This window comes from Gobio gobio (genome assembly GCF_949357685.1).
Source record: "Gobio gobio genome assembly, chromosome: 9".
Taxonomy (NCBI): Eukaryota; Metazoa; Chordata; class Actinopteri; order Cypriniformes; family Gobionidae; genus Gobio; species Gobio gobio.
The window spans coordinates 35,449,350-35,465,978 of NC_137115.1; the positions used below are offsets into that span (position 1 = coordinate 35,449,350).

At 37.6% G+C, this 16,629-nt stretch overlaps 1 protein-coding gene across 10 annotated transcripts in view; it reads left to right on the forward strand.

The window, feature by feature from the left end:
- The window catches only part of sema3d (sema domain, immunoglobulin domain (Ig), short basic domain, secreted, (semaphorin) 3D), a 56,678-nt gene extending 49,113 nt beyond the window's left edge, over positions 1-7,565 (forward strand). For 3 of the 10 annotated variants that reach the window (XM_079825488.1, XM_079825490.1, XM_079825489.1), the window contains exon 18: positions 5,238-7,563. In XM_079825488.1, the coding sequence (XP_079681614.1) occupies positions 5,238-5,615 (378 nt within the window). In that variant the 3' untranslated portion in view covers positions 5,616-7,563. Of the gene's footprint in view, positions 1-5,237 lie in introns of all 10 variants that reach the window. The other 7 variants (XR_013817199.1, XR_013817200.1, XR_013817195.1 and 4 more) reach the window with 6 other exon arrangements.
- The last annotated feature ends 9,064 nt before the right edge of the window (positions 7,566-16,629 follow it).

Here is a 16,629-nt window from a genome sequence, read left to right on the forward strand (position 1 = left end):
ATGTCAACTAACTGTCATTAGAGTATTAGTTGACTGTCAGTAGACTGGTAGGTTATGGTTAGGTGTTAGGGTTCGGGTTAGTAGAATAAGTTGAATTGTAGTTGCCAAGTTACTTATAGTCAGTAGAATGTCTGTTGGGGGACCAACAAAATAAAGTTTTAGTAAATATTAAGCAGACAGTCTACAAATACTCTAATGGCAGTTAGTTGACATGTAGGTGCAAAGTTACTTATAGTTAGTAGAATGTCTAAAGTGGACTATCAAAATAAAGTGTTACCTCCATTTTTGCCCAGCGTTACATTATATGATCACGCTCTTGTTCATATAAATGCTTTTAAACAATCTAAGTGCAACAAGACAGAAGAGAACATATGTTGAACGTATGTCAATGTCCTGTTTGTGTGGGTGCGCCTAGATCCGCTCCCTAGTTCAGTAGTCAGGGCACTGATCAGGGAGTCGTCCACATTCATGTACACGATATACTGATTCACCACCTAGGGAACTAATCGAGGGACACCCTGACACACACACATGCGCGCCAGTCTCGTGCACACATCGAGTTCTCTTTCGCTCTTGAACAAAAAATGCAAAAAACGCAGAGAATTTTGCCAAAATGCCAGTTTTGTTGAGTATTCTCATATTAGGAGTCTTAAATTAGTTAAATAACATCTTAAATGAACTTGTGAGAAAATGAGATGCGCGTCAGATCCGCGTCATGTTCAGCAGCGGCCGATCTTAAAGTGACAGCAGCACTGATGATGTCTGTCATTAATGTTCATCAAAGAACAACGGGAACAGAAAACATTTTAGATTTAATGATGATTAATCTATATTTCATTTATTATTTATGCAGTTAAGAAAGGTGTTGATACATTTATTCAATTTATGTCTAACAGAGAAGGCCATGGGTAAATATAACATTTATTATAATGGGTTTATGGTAAGATTGTTTTAAGTTCAATTCAATTCAAAGTTGTTATTTTTTTAAAGCCTAATAAAAGTTGAAATTGGTAGCTTTCAGTTATACTGTAATGTAATATTTCATAGTGACCAGTTAAACTGGCCTTCATTCATAAAAAGATGCCATTACAACAAATATTTAAAATATGCTGTTTTAAAATTGTTTCTTCATTAATTTGGAGAGTAACTGAAATGGTAAATGGACTGCATTTATATAGCGCTTTTAACAGACCTACGGCCATCCAAAGCGCTTTACATTTGCCTCACATTCACCCATTCATACACTCATTCATACACCGACGGCGGTGTCAGCCATGCAAGGCGCCGTCCAGCTCGTCGAGAGCAGCTGAGGTTAGGTGTCTTGCTCATGGACACCTCGGCACTTGATCAGGTGGAACCGGGGATCGAACCACCAACCTTCCAGTTTGTAGACAACCTACATGAACCACTGAACCACTGCCGCCCCCAAACTGAAATTATTACAATATCAAAATATTAATTACAGAAAAAATTTGATTAATTAGTTTTTCTTTAATCCAAATTACAGCACTAGTTTAAATATTTGCCATCAATAAGTCTAATGTATTATATGTGAACCAATCTCATACATTTTAACTAAATTAATTGCTTGTTCCACAGTTGGCCACATTTTAACTATGTTCATACTTCAAGTATGTTCATAGGCAAGTACCGCAGTTTAAAAAAAAAAAAAAAACTTAATAAATAATTCACTAAACTAAGATTAATTTTTGAGTGCATAAGTGGCAAAGCGTTGCTGACATGAAAAATGAAGCATGCATGCTGATTGTCATTACAACATCAACGCTTTATAGACATTAAAACCCCTGATAAGTATTATGATGTTCCATACATGAAGGTGGAATAATCCAGACATCTGAGAACCAAATGTAACGAAACGTCAGTAAAATCCTTCCTGTATTATTTTATAAACCTTAAGTACCTGTTATCGATTCCCAGCACTAAACAGTACTGTTCTCACTCCCTCTCATTCTCTTTCCCCCCTTCACCCCTCAACAACCCTTTTTTTCTATGCTCTTCACTACCCTCTTTTTACAACTAAATGTAATTTCCCAGAGGATAGTGGGTCACCGGCAGGCCAGCTCATATTTGAGATGTGAGACAGATCCTGTGCTGAAGGTTACAGACCCTCTTGTTTTTTTTCTCTAAACCCACAGCCAGACCCAGCAGTGCGGACGGGCCACAGAGAGACAAAGGCCTCGTATCATAGTTTTAATGCCTTTGACCCGGCTCTTAGACCGATGCTGGGCTTAAACCTGCTTCTGTGATCAGAGGCCAGTTTCCTCCTGCCCCCCCAGTAAAACCTTCAGCGGCAGTTATACGGTGTGATATACTGCTGAGATACGAAACCCAGACACACATTCATTTCCAACAAACTCACACACCAGAACATCTCCATGACATACACACACGTTTCATCTTGACACTCATGTGCCCTTGGCCTTTATGTTTTAGTTCCAGCTGTCACAGGTGCTGTAGACAGCGCAAAACCACCCTATTTCCTCTAATTCCTGACATGCTTCTGCAGGGTACGATTTATAGTCATACTCCAAATTTAAATTCCAAATCTAAAAAGTTGTTTAGTGCAATCATGACTATTGCATTTCCTTGAAGAATCTTTTAGATGGTAGATAGATTTGCATTAGTCAGTCTAGCGGTAAACAGTTTGTGTGTGTTTTACAGGGATTTGGTATGCTTTGAAGCTTTCTTTCCCTCCTCTCTGTACTGCACAGCTGTATTGATTTAGTCCACGACTACAGCAGGAGAACTCAAAAACACAGATAACAGGAAAAAATGAAAGGGAGAGAAAGAATAGGCAGATAGGAACGGAAGGAAGGGAGGCAAATGGATGGAGAAACTGATATTGAAGAGTGCAATGGCCAAAAAGGAATATTAACATAACTAAAGCTGGTGGAGATGATTGATTTGTAAATACATTTTATTTTTAATGATTCTATTATATGAATTACTTGACTAAATAGAAATCTGTGAAAATCTATCTGACATAATCAAGGTCTTATTTTGACTGACAGCATCAAACAAACACCCAAATTTATGCAACCAATAAAACCAAACTGATTTATACAATTACATTTAAAAGATTGTGATATCAGCAGTATTTAGGGCCACACTTACACTATATTGACAAAAGTTTTGGGACGTCTGCCTTTACATGCACATGAACTTTAATGACATCCCATTCTTAATCCGTAGGGTTTCATATGGAGTTGGCCCACCCGTTGCAGCTATAACAGCCTCAACTCTTCTGGGAAGGCTTTCCACAAGATTTAGGATTGTGTTTATGGGAATTTTTGACCATTCTTCTAGAAACGCATTTGTGAGGTCAGGCACAGATGTTGGACGAGAAGGCCTGGCTCGCAGTCTCCACTCTAATTCATCCCAAATGTGTTCTGTCGAGTTAAGGTCAGGACTCTGTGCAGGCCGGTCAAGTTCCTCCACACCAAACTCGCTAATCGCTCATCCATGTCTTTATGGACCTTGCTTTGTGCACTGGTGCGCAGTCATGTGGGAACAGGAAGTGGCCATCCCCAAACTGTTCCCACAAAGTTAAGAGCATAGTTGTCCAAAATGTCTTGGTACGCTGAAGCATTAAGAGTTCCTTTCACTGGAACTAAGGGGCCAAGCCCGACCCCTGAAAAACAACACCCACACCATAATCCCCCCTCCACCAAACTTTACACTTGGCATAATGCAGTCAGGCAAGTACCGTTCTCCTGGCAACTGCAGACTCATCCTTTGGATTGGGTCCAGAGAACACGTCTCCACTGCTCTAGAGTCCAGTGGCGGCGTGCTTTGCACCACTGCATCAGACGCTTTGCATTGCACTTGATGATGTAATGCTTGGATGCAGCTGCTCAGCCATGGAAACCCATTCCATGAAGCTTTCTACGCACTGATCTTGAGCTAATCTGAAGGCCACACAAAGTTTGGAGGTCTGTAGCTATTCAATGAGAAGTTGGCGACTTCTGTGCACTGTGCGCCTCAGTATGCGCTGACCCCGCTCTGTGATTTTACGTGGCCTACCACTTCGTGGCTGAGTTTCTGTTGTTCCCAATTGCTTCCAATTTGTTATAATAACTCTAACAGTTGACTGTGGAATATTCAGTAGTGAGGAAATTTCACAAATGGACTTATTGCACAGGTGTCAACCTATCACAGGACCACGCTTGAATTCACTGAGCTCCTGAGAGCGACCCATTCTTTCACAAATGTTTGTAGAAGCAGTCTGCATGCCTGTGTCCTTGATTTTATACATCTTTGGCCATGGAAGTGATCGGAACACCTGAATTCAATGATTTGGAGGGGTGTCCCAATACTTTTGGCAATATAGTGTACTTTTGGCCCTCTTCTGTTTTAAACAATCTGCTTTTTTGCACGGATAAATTCGGTTTAAGGCACCAATATACACATACTGCACATCTTTTTTTGTTTTCACAATGGGTATTTTGTAAGTTAGTCTTATTGAATGATCCATGGTACATTTTTGTTATAACTTCCAGCATTACGCAAATCTCATCCTCAGCTACTTTTCTCTGTATAAGGTGTGACATGCATGGGAAAATTAAATTTTTGTATGCAGATTCCTATGAAATATGTACAGAAAGCTCTAAAATATAAATCATGATTATAGGTTTCTCATATTTGGGTAAAGACATGGTTTGAAAGATTCAAATCATCTTTGAATCAGTTCATTGAAGTGGGTTGATTAATTAAAATGAGTCCTGTTTCTAAATATTTTTTTGTGTGCATGGTCACAGACTGATTTGTATGCACAGAGCACTTTGTATGTCAGAGGTGACCAGAAAGATGGACACCTTGCATATAGATCAGTGCAATAGATCACGCAAACATCCTGAGATGAAAGTAGACCCCGAAATTTCTCAAGACCTTCTCTACCCCCCTTTTTCTTCTGCTTTTCTGTCTCGTTAGCATTAACATGTGGTCAGCTTGTCTAATTTGTATAATAAGACTGTAATGACCAATCAAGATGGTGTAATGTGAGGTCAGCAGGAAGCGGAGCACAGAGGTTAAAGACTGATCTCTGACCTTGAGGGAGTCTTGCTGTGGGTTCCTGGGTGGAATGATTTATGAGAATAAACCCAGCAAGTGACATCAATTCACTGTTTGGATGTGATTAAGTTGGTGTGTGTGTTCAAGAAAGTATATTGATATGGTTGATTTTTATGAAAGAATCCTAATGATTCTGTTTGTTGCAGATCAAACCAGACGAGCGTGTGCTGATAACCGAGAGAGGTTTGCTGATCCGTTGGCTCCAGCGTAGCGACGCAGGTTCCTACTTCTGCACCTCCCAGGAGCACAGCTTCACCCGTAACCTCCTCCACCTCACTCTGCATGTCCTTGACCACGGACAGCTCCACGGACACCAACCTGCTATACGGGAATCATCAGAAAACCCCACCGTGACTGAACCCCGTCAGCGCTATAAGGACTATTTGCGCATGTTGAGCGGCCCTGCACGCTCTCTAGACGAGTACTGTGAAACACTCTGGCACAGGGAGAAGAAGCAAAAACAGAAGGGCAAATGGAAGCATGTCCAAGAGATCCGCAAGAGCAGGAACCGACGCCACCACTAGGAGTGCCAATGATGCGTGGATTCGAGTGTGAGGTTAGAAGGGTCACAGTGCCCTGGGAGCCACTGGATGTGGATTAAATGAACTCAAACAATCTCAAAACCAAATACAAATACAGAAATTAACAATCTCCTGACCAGTCTGTTTACGCAAAGTAAAACGTCCTCCAGGAACATCAATTTTACCATTAAACATTCATCTTGTTTTCGTTCTAACTGATCAAATATGACCCACTGATTCTTTACCATTTAGAAATAAACCTTTAGTCAAAATACCTATGTGATCAGTTATCTTGGCTGATCTTTAAGGCAATACACTACAGGAAAAAACATTGCTTTTTGGTTGTTGTTTTTTTTTCCTCCAAGCACTGGTCAATTTTGATATTTTTGGCTATTTGGGCCAAAAATCTCCACTTTAGTAGTACTTACATGACCCAAACTTTCCAATTTTACCCCTATCTATATTCAGAAGGCTTTTTACAGAGGGGTTTTGTATATGTAAAGAGCAGGGGTGTCCAATCCTGCTCCTGGAGGGCCACTGTCCTGCAGAGTTGAGCTTCAACCCCAAATAAACACACCTGTAACAGCTAATCAAGGTCTTATTAGACATACTAGAAACTTCCAGGCAGGTGTGTTGAGGCAAGTTGGAGCTAAACTCTGCAGGACAGTGGCCCTCCAGGACCGACTTTGGATACCCCTGGTATAGAGCATTCACCTGATTTATATATCATTTCATTCCTAAAAATATAGATTTGTTTTCTGCCTGTTTATGGTATTTTCTGATTTATGGAGTGAGATATCCAAAACCCCTATACAAACTTTAACTTTAATATGTAAAATAATTTTGAACCCGACTTTAACCAAATTATAATGATACAAATCAGAGCATATTAAACAATACATCATTTGCATATAAAAACACAATTTTAGAAAACTTGTAATACAAAACAACTGTCTTAATGTACTCTGATTAGTCAACTGGGGGTACTGTGATATTTATCAGTTAAAAATGTCACCCTATTTACCTGTAGTGTCTTGCCTTAAAAATATGTCAATATCTATGGGGCAATGTATTGTATACTAAAATCATATATCTATAAACCTAAAAACAATGCTCGAAACCAGGATTGTTCAGTTTTAAAATGTCTGGATTAGGGTTTGTCATAACATGGCTCCAGTTCATTGCGCTTTAATTTTAACCAAGAATAAAAATGCATTCATGTTGAATGTATGTAAATATTTATATGATTTGTACATGAGATTGTGCATGCTTAAGCATTATTTACATATAATTCTCTTTTGAGATTGCAGATTTAACCAAGCATTTAATTTTCATTGAGTAAAATACATTATTTTTGTATTTTTGCAATTTGTCTTACTGTAGGTAATTTGTTTATGGCATATGACATTATTTAAAAGGACCATGGTGTTGAAATAAACTCTTTTTTTATTTCTACTTAACTGCGCAATGGAGAAAAGACTGACTTATTTATTATTTAAGGAGATGCTATGTCTTCACCTCTTCATGTTGCTCAAAGTATGTATGATTTTTTTCCCCCAGATGAAAACAAAAGGAGATTTAGCAGAATATACAGGCAAATTTTTCTTCATACAATGTCAATTTATGGTGACTACGGTCTTATCAAGCTACAAAAAAGTGCCATAAAAGGGGTCTATATAACCCTGTAATGTACACTATATTCCAAGTCTTATGAAGCTATACAATATCTAGTATGAAAAGCATCTGAAAAGTGATTCGATGACAGATTTGCTTTAAAAAAAAAGTGATTTACTTAGCTAATTTGAGACTATTAAGAAACAAATAACTAATACTTTGCAATGGCCCGGATAGCAAGATATAATCTTCAGTTTAATGTTTTTTATAATTTAATTAGTGCTGTCAAATCAATGAATTGCAATTTATCGCATCCAAAATAAAGGTTTGTGTTTACATATGTGTGTACTGTGTATAATTATACACACTCATTCATGTATATATTTAAGAAACATTTGCATGAATATACTGTATATATATATTTATATAATTGATATTATACATAAATATTTTATATTTAAATATATATACCTATAATGTGTGCATTTATATATACATTATAATTATACACAGCACACACACATCTTAACACAAACTTTTATTTTGGATGCGATTAATCACGATTAACAGCACTCATTTTAATATAATAATGTCAATCGTTTTCAACCAATATTGAGTTAAATTTTACAGTTTTTTCCTCAAAATATTGCTTTTTATTTTAAAATGTTATATCTTGTCATTTTATATTTAGAAAAAGATGGAGGGTTGTACCACAGTTTTTATTTTAAGTGTATTGAAATTGGTCCCACTCACTCACTCACTCAGTGTCCCTCCCCCATGCTCTCAAATGTCTATATCCCTCAGGATACAAAAATCATTTAAGGGTTAAACACAAGTTCAATATTTGTGATGTAATATAGATGAAACAATCTGACCCCAGATCTCTGTCACAGCCTCATAATTGCACTTCTATACGCACATATTTATATCTCATATCCCATGACTTCACATCTGAACAAGAGTCACGCAGCGCTGCTGTTATGATTGATCTGAGAGATTCATCGCTGGACTGCATTTCTCTGAGGTCAGATTAGAGAGGCAGTGAGCTCCTCACACATACTTTACAATAGAGCGTGACCTCAGATAACCTCACCGCCTGAAGCATGTGTGCTTGTGTTTTCAAGGTCAGGGCTCCTCTCCCATCAGGATTTCTCATCTCCTCTCGTTTGGTCAATAGTGCATGTGGTGCCCTGCTGAGGAAGTCAAGGTCAGTAGGTCACACTCGCACACACGAACAAACTCATTACGTTATTTCTGTTTTGTTCGTTTTTTTAAAGGGAGAAAATAAACAATTTAATCCTTTATAAACGTAATTAATGATCATTTTACACAAGTAAACAAGTCCTAAATGAACCGCGTCGTTCCAGTAAACCAACACAGGATCCGAATTTTGCTCTGGGTTCGACAACAAGGCTTTTCTGTCCGAGTCGGGGCACGGCCGGGGATGCCAGTGACAACCACATGGGGAGTGCAATGAAGGGGAAATGACTGTTTCTGGGCTGATGGGTGAACTCATTTATCAGTGCTAAAGTCTTGAGTAATACCGCTTTCTCTTCCCGTACCTCCCGCCACGGCCAAGACAAGCAGAAAGTGATCTTTTCTCTACAGAATGCCCTCCTGTAGTGGTGATCGCTTGAGCTCTTTAACCATACAAGAGCATCTATTAACAAAGATGTTCTGCTTCGTGCCGTGGCAGGTCAAAGGTGGAGAAAGAAACAGAAAGAAACAGAGACAGACAGAAAAATCGGATAGATTAGGCTCAGCTGGGTGTTGTCTGTAATAATGAGTGTCTTTGCTAATAATAGGACAGTTTAAATGCTGCTACTTATGAGTTTGGGAATTATAATTGCGATTCATATCATTTTGGTTGGAATAAAATATTTCTCTTGTTTTTACTTGCTTTTTAAAATTTTTGATTAATTTACTTTTTATTTTATTTATTTTAGTGCTGTCAAAATTAGTGCAATTTTTTTTGCAGTTTAACACGTTAAAAATATTTAACGCCATTAAAGCAGCATCTTTTTTTCTATCATCCTTTGGGTAGCGTTACATTATATGATCATGCTCTTATTCATGCAAATGCTTTTAAAACATGTAAGCACGACAAGACAGAAGAGAACAAAGCCAAAAGAGGCTTGAACAAACAATAACACACACAATTATGCCAAAATGTCAGTTTTGTCGAGTATTATCAAATGAGCAGTCTTAAATTAGTTAAATAACGTCTTAAATTAACTTAAAGGGTTAGTTCACCCAAAAATGAAAATTCTGTCATTAATTACTTACCCTCATGTCGTTCGACACCCGTCAGACCTCCGTTCATCTTCGGAACAGAAATGAAGATATTTTAGTTGAAATCTGATGCCTCTGAAAGTCTCCATTGGCTCAATGGTACTCAACACTCTCAAGACCCTTAAAAGGTACTAAAGACGTTGTTACAGAGTCCATCTCACTACAGTGGTTCTAAAATAACTTTATGAATCGGCGACAATAGTTTTTGTGCGCAAAAAAACCCTAAATAACGACTTACATAGTGATGACGATTTCAAAACAAAGCATCATGTAGCTTCGAAGCGTTATGAATCACTGAGTCGATTCAGCGGTTTGAATCGCCAAATTTCAGCAGTTTGGCGGTTTGACACGCGATCCGAATCATCATTCGGCTCAGTGATTCATAACATTATTTTAGAACCACTGTAGTGAGATGGACTTTGTAACGACGTCTTTAGTAGGTCTTTAGGTCTTGAGAGTGTAGAGTACCATTGAGCCAATGGAGGCCTTTCAGAGCCATCAGATTTCAACTAAAATATCTTAATTTCTGTTCCGAAGATGAACGGAGCTCTTACGGGTGTCGAACGACATGAGGGTAAGTAATTAATGACAGAATTTTCATTTTTGGGTGAACTAACCCTTTAAAGAGTTGTGAGAAAATGAGATGCGTGTGACAGCACGTCAGATCTGCGTCATGACAGATCTTAAAGGGACAGCACTATTCCACTGGAGGCAAGTTGTAGATGAACCCAAACACAGTTTATTAAATCCAAAATGTGAACAGAAATCCAATAAACACAGGCTTGGCTTGGCTTGGCTTGGCTTGAACAAGAGACATGGAACTCACCAACAATCGTACAGGAACAAAACTCGACAAACTGACAAGGCAAACATGAGGACTATATATACAGAGACTTGGGGAACACATGACTATGACAACCAATGAAAAGCCAGAACTCAACCTCATGACAAAACAATGAACCAATGAGAACTATGGACACGTGACTAGATCAACCAATGAGAACATGACACATAGACAAGGGAACCAATCAGAACAAGACACATGAAACTAGGGAAGCACATGACATGATCACTTAAGAGGTGTGTTCGACATCGGCTGCGGCTGGATGCAACCGATCGGCGAGAGTAGCCGCGTGCAGGCGGGGAGGAGCTGAAAATGGAGTTGTGAAGTCGGACACTTTCTGCTTCCTGCAGTGACGCTTGCTCTGTGTTTGCACACTTTATCACAGCTGAAGTGAAATAAATGCAACATTTGTCAAATACACAGATGTTTCAGATACATTTTTATTCAATACACCCAAAACACTTCTCTGTATAGAAATCTGACACAGACATATGAGAATCTATCAATATTTCTCCTCATCTGCACACTTTTGAACTAAAAGCCCTGAGGGATGTTGTTTTGTCTGGTCTGAGTTTTTTATGAATGAGATCAGCTGACACTCATATTACAATCAAAGGTACCGACGCGGTTTTCATATTCATAACTCATAACACATATTAACAAATTACGGTCACTATATGACTTTGAAAATAAAACAGAGGTCAAAAATGGAAGCTTGAGTCTTAGATCTTTTAAATGATGTATAGTTTGTCAAGGTAATTACTTACATCTGACAGTAATTTTGAGCTAATTTAAACAAAGAAAGCTTCAGTGCGTCCTCGCGCAGGTTTTTGCGTTTAATATTCACAGATGCTTACAGAGTAAACTTAGCCTACTTGCACACAGCGGTGGAATCCGTTTCTTTCAGAAATGAACAGCTTTTCATGGAGAATCATTCCAGGATTATTAAACGCGTCTCAAAACGATGTAGTTGAAGTAGGAATGCAGTACTTGATGTGTTTGTTTGAGTTGATGTGCGATGTGATGTGTGGGCGTCAACTCCGGAGCTTCGTGGGCGTGGTCGCATTAGTGTATAATGAGCCGCTCAGGAACGACTAACATCTCTCTGCTTTCAACCAGATTACATAAACACAGAATATTTGTTTTTGATTTGGTTTATAGTTTCTTTAGACATATGTCTCATGTTTGTGAGACAAGTATTCACTAAGCTAGAGGTCACTTTTCTTTATTTTGCAAAAAGCACAACAATTTGTTTTTATTGTGACTGTACACACACAAAAAAAAGAAACTTAACAGATTATAATGATGTATAACACTTGCCTGAATGATAAAAAACGACAGAGTTATTTGAGTCTCTTTGGCACTGATAAGAAAAAAAAGCGTGACCGCCGACTCGAGAGGGTTAATGTACTGCTTAATACAGTGTCTGTTTGTACAATAATAAAGTTTAACATATAAGCCTACACTATCAATAAAGTGGGGTCTACGTTTTTATCAGTTTTATTTTGATAAGCATGACAATATAACATCTCGACTACATGAAAGGAGGTTTTACCATTATAAAAAACCCCGATTTTTGAGCATTAGTGGAATAGAAGGTTTCAGAATAAACACGAAACACACGTGATCGCTGTCATGCAGTGAATCCGGCCAATAGTGGAACAGCTGTCGTCATCAGAGCTTGTGCAGTCGCTCTGTAGAAGCTGCGCAAAATGCACCAGCCGGCTGCTCTCCAATCGTTCTCGCGGCACTTTGTTGACATACGTCACAGTCACGTGCCGTCGGCATCAAGTCGGACAAAATTTCTAACCGGCATGTACTACTTGAAGTCAGCCGCCGATCGGTCTGCGCATCGCTGCGTGATGTCGAACAAGCCTAAGGGCAAGGAGGTCACATGACAAGAACCCAAAATCGTGACAAGTGCAGACTGTTTTATAACTTTATTCAATGTATGTATATTTCCTTCCTGTTAGACAGGTTCATGATATTTATTATGATGGGTTTATGTAAAGATTGTTCACTTAAATTAAAAGTTATTTTTTTAAAGCCTAATAAATGTTAAAATTGATATAGCTTATACTGTAATGTTGAATGTCTATCATTAATGTTTAAAAAATCAATCAGTAGCATTATTAGTATCAGTGATACTGGCATTCATTCATAAAAAGATGCCATCTTTTTTGACTACACATTTTTTTTAACATCAACAAAAAAATAGAGCAAAGGATGAACAATAGGTATGCACAGAAAATGATGGCAAATCATAATTTGTCACCTGGCTAAATCACATTTCAGTATAAAAGTAGTAATAGATATATTTGTAGCCCCCCACCCCCAGACAATAGAAATTATTAAATATATGTTTATTTTGACCAGTACCCATTTGTTTACATTTCTTTACATGCTCAACTCGAAAAGTCATGGCTCAAAAGAATTTCCCACATGTACAGTATATATGACATTGTGGTAGCATTTAGGCGAATTTATCTTGTAAATATGATCATTTTGACTTGATATAAATGCAGTAAAAGAGCAGATCTGATCCGGTGTGGTCAAAAATAGTGTGGCTGGCTCAGTCAGTCATGTATCTTCTAGTCTTTTGGAAGATGCCGGGACTGAATTGGGACGCAGTTTTGCAACTTGGCTCTGATTTAGCATATTTTATCAATGTTGGCTGCTGACTTAATGAAAGTAAAGATGTTTTCGCCCAGCTACCATGTGTTGTGTTGGACTGTGATCTGAAAAGTTTTATAATAAATCATCACTTATCTGTGTTCAGTACTTGGCTAATTTCAGCCTTTACAGCATCAACATATTTCTGTGTAAACATTTTAATAAGCTGGTACTTAAACACAGAACCAGTTTGTTGTGCTTGTGAATTTAAAGTGCTTTAGGTTTACATTATTTTCATGTATATAATTCCATACATTTGGCTATTACATGTTATCATGCAAAACTATATTCAGTGTCACAATATAGCTGTGCATGGGCCATAATGCAGACACTGCTGTAGGTCAGTCCACTCTTGATCCCAAAAAGTGCACGTTTGCAGATATGACTCAAACTGACTAATGTGTCTTACAGTCTCCCAGTGGACACAGGACACATGATGACCGCGTCCTCTACAGGACACAGACAAATAGATGATCTACAAAACCTGGCGCAAAACCACATACCATTTCAGCATTATCATAACTGTATAAAGTTGCTTCTTCTCCAGCTGAGATCTGAGTATTTGGGGAATTTGTGGTTGTATCATCAGTAGTTGTGTGCAGTGTTTTTCTGTGATTTGCTCCCGCGGTGCATCCGGCACACAGGGTTTGCGCATTCTTTACGGCAAGCACGCGGTTTCCCAAAAGCCTGTGGAGAGGCAAAAAAGAGGGATACAGATAATTATACGATCTTCATGTGGATTGTATGATTATGATTTAAAGGGATAGTTCACCCAAAATATTCTGTCATCATTTACTCACCCTCAAGTTGTTTCAAACCTGTATGAATTTCTTTGTTCTGCTGTACACAATGGAAAATATTTTGAATTATGTTGGTAACAATACGCCATTGACTTCCATAGTATTTTTTCTCCGTACTATGGAAGTCAGTGGTGTCCATCAACTGTTTGGTCAGCCATATTCTTCAAAATATCTTCTTTTGTGTTCAGCAGAACAAAGAAATGAGTAAACGATGACAGAATTGTCATTTTTGGGTGAACTATCCCTTTAATTTGCCGTTTTGCTTGTTGAAAATGGAGAAATGAGCACTGGAATGTTGTGTTGGTTTCTTATCTATTATTCTCGGCTCTGTTGCTGAATTTATAAGAGCGTTCGCTGCTCTCGCTCTCTCTTTGTTAACAAAGCTGATGAATATTTCAGACCATACGTTTGAGAGTTTTTAAAGCTTCATTGTTTATTTAATAGCTAGAACAAATCGGAGCACCTATCCGAGAGAGAATGCAGGAACCCAGTGGAAAACTAGAGACCAGTTTTGATTCTTGCAACTAAATGTAGGCCTTTTTAAAATAATATTAAAAGTCTAGTATCAAACTATGAACTAAGTTATACTTGTCTAAGAAGTAAATATTAATGTAAGCAGGTAAAAGTGGTTAGATGGACATGAAAAACGAATAATTTAAGCTGAATTGGCTATTTTATATAGGAAGTTATTGGAATGCCAGTAAGTATTTATTGAATTAAAGATAAATTAAGGTAATGACATTCTGGGAAGTATATAAATAAAACTAATTTAACTAATTAATCGCATTGTTTTCTGTAATTAATCACAAGTTTTTAATATTTTGATATTGTAATAATTTCAGTTACTCTCCAAATTAACGTAGAAACATTTGAAAGACAGCATATTTGAAATATGTGTTGTAATGGCATCTTTTAATGAATGAAGGCCAGTATCACTGATACTAATGTCTCTATGAAACATTAATGACGTTACATTACAGTATAAATGAAAGCTACCAATTTCAACATTTATTAGGCTTTAAAAAAACGACTTTTAATTTAAGTGAACTTAAAACAATCTTTAAATAAACCCATTATAATAAATGTTTTATTTACCTGTGGCCTTCCCTGTTAGACATAGGCCTATATATAAATGTAATAGTTATCAAACACCTTTCTTAACTGCATAAATAATGAATTAAATATAGATTAATCATCTTTTCTCTGTTCCCGTTGTTCTTTGATGAACATTAATGACAGATAGGGTTGCCACCTTTGGTGTGGCAAAATAAGGGACACCCATTCACGCCCCCCCCCCGGCCCAAAAAATAACACGTCATGAAATTATTATTACATTGACTACCTGACAGCTCAATAATAAACCATAAGAAAACATGAGATCAAGTATGTGAACTTGCAACAGAACACATTTTATATTATTTTATATTTGATTATTTTATTTATTTCTAAAGAACTTTTTAGTAGCCTATTTGGTGCACTTTAAAGGGACAGTTCAGCCCAAAATGAAAATGCTGTCATCATTTACTCGCCCTCATGATGTTCCAGACCTGTATGAGTTTCTTTATTCTGCTGAACACAAAAGAAGATATTTTGAAGAATGTTTGTAACCAGGCTTCTTTGGGGGCACCATTGACTTCCATAGTAATCTTCCTATGTGTTCAACATAACAAAAAAATGTATACATGTTTGGAACAACTTGAGGGTGAGAAAATGATGACAGAATTTTCATTTTTGGGTGAACTGTCCCTTTAAAGTCCCAGTGAACCGGAAGTTGCAACCCACTTTATTTCAGTGATTTGACGTATTTCCGAGAGAAACGGAATACTAAATGAGCAGAACAGAGGGTGTGGTTTGTTTTTTCCTCCCTGTGACCTGATTGGATATAGAAACGTAGGCGTTTCATTCAAAAAACGCACCTCCTCGCCATCTCTGTTTATTAGCTCGCGGGCAGTTGGATGGGCGTGTTTAATGATGGCATGTCGGTGTCGAAGCCCAAGCCGTCATACAGACGTCATCAAAAAAGGCCTACCAATGTAGAGGGGAGGAGCATTTTCAGATTTTGATTAAAGATTACGAAGCCAAATAATTTTTTGATGCGGATTGACTTGCACGGATGGATTGTTCACCACAAAACTAGCAATTTGCGCTAACAAAGTAAATATGATCAATTTTGATTTCACAAGGACTTTAAGCAGTCATTCTGAACCACTAATCACTTTTTTGAATTTCAAAAATATTTTTTTTTTATTAATTTACTTAAATTATGACTATATTATCATGTAGTTATTTGTCCCATTTTTATCTCATTTTTTTTTTTAAATGTCATAAACTTTATACGACAGGATTATTGGTTATGTATGATTATAGCGTAGCTAAATTATAAATTAATAATTACATTTATTAGGCTATAATCTATTAATTAACCTGTCTAAAAAATAATAATTCTGTCTGCCAAGCTCTGATAATTTATGGAATATTATATTAATATATTATCCATTAAAAAAAACTATAGGCTACCTTTAGAAGCACAGATGTGTCTGTCACCGCTGTTGCTTTAAGTCAGTCAGTCTGAGCAACTGAAATGCTTCTCACAAAGTGTGCAGTTGGCCTGAGGTTCATCATGAGTTACTGGACAGACCCATTGATACCTTTTTGATATTCAGCTTTTTATCTGGAGATCCTCTTGCGCTTAAACGGTGGACGCACGCGACGCGAGCTCGACATGTTTTTAAAAAAACGCGCAAGTTTACAGGCACACGGCACAGCGCAAGTTCTCAAGACTCCGCCGCTATGA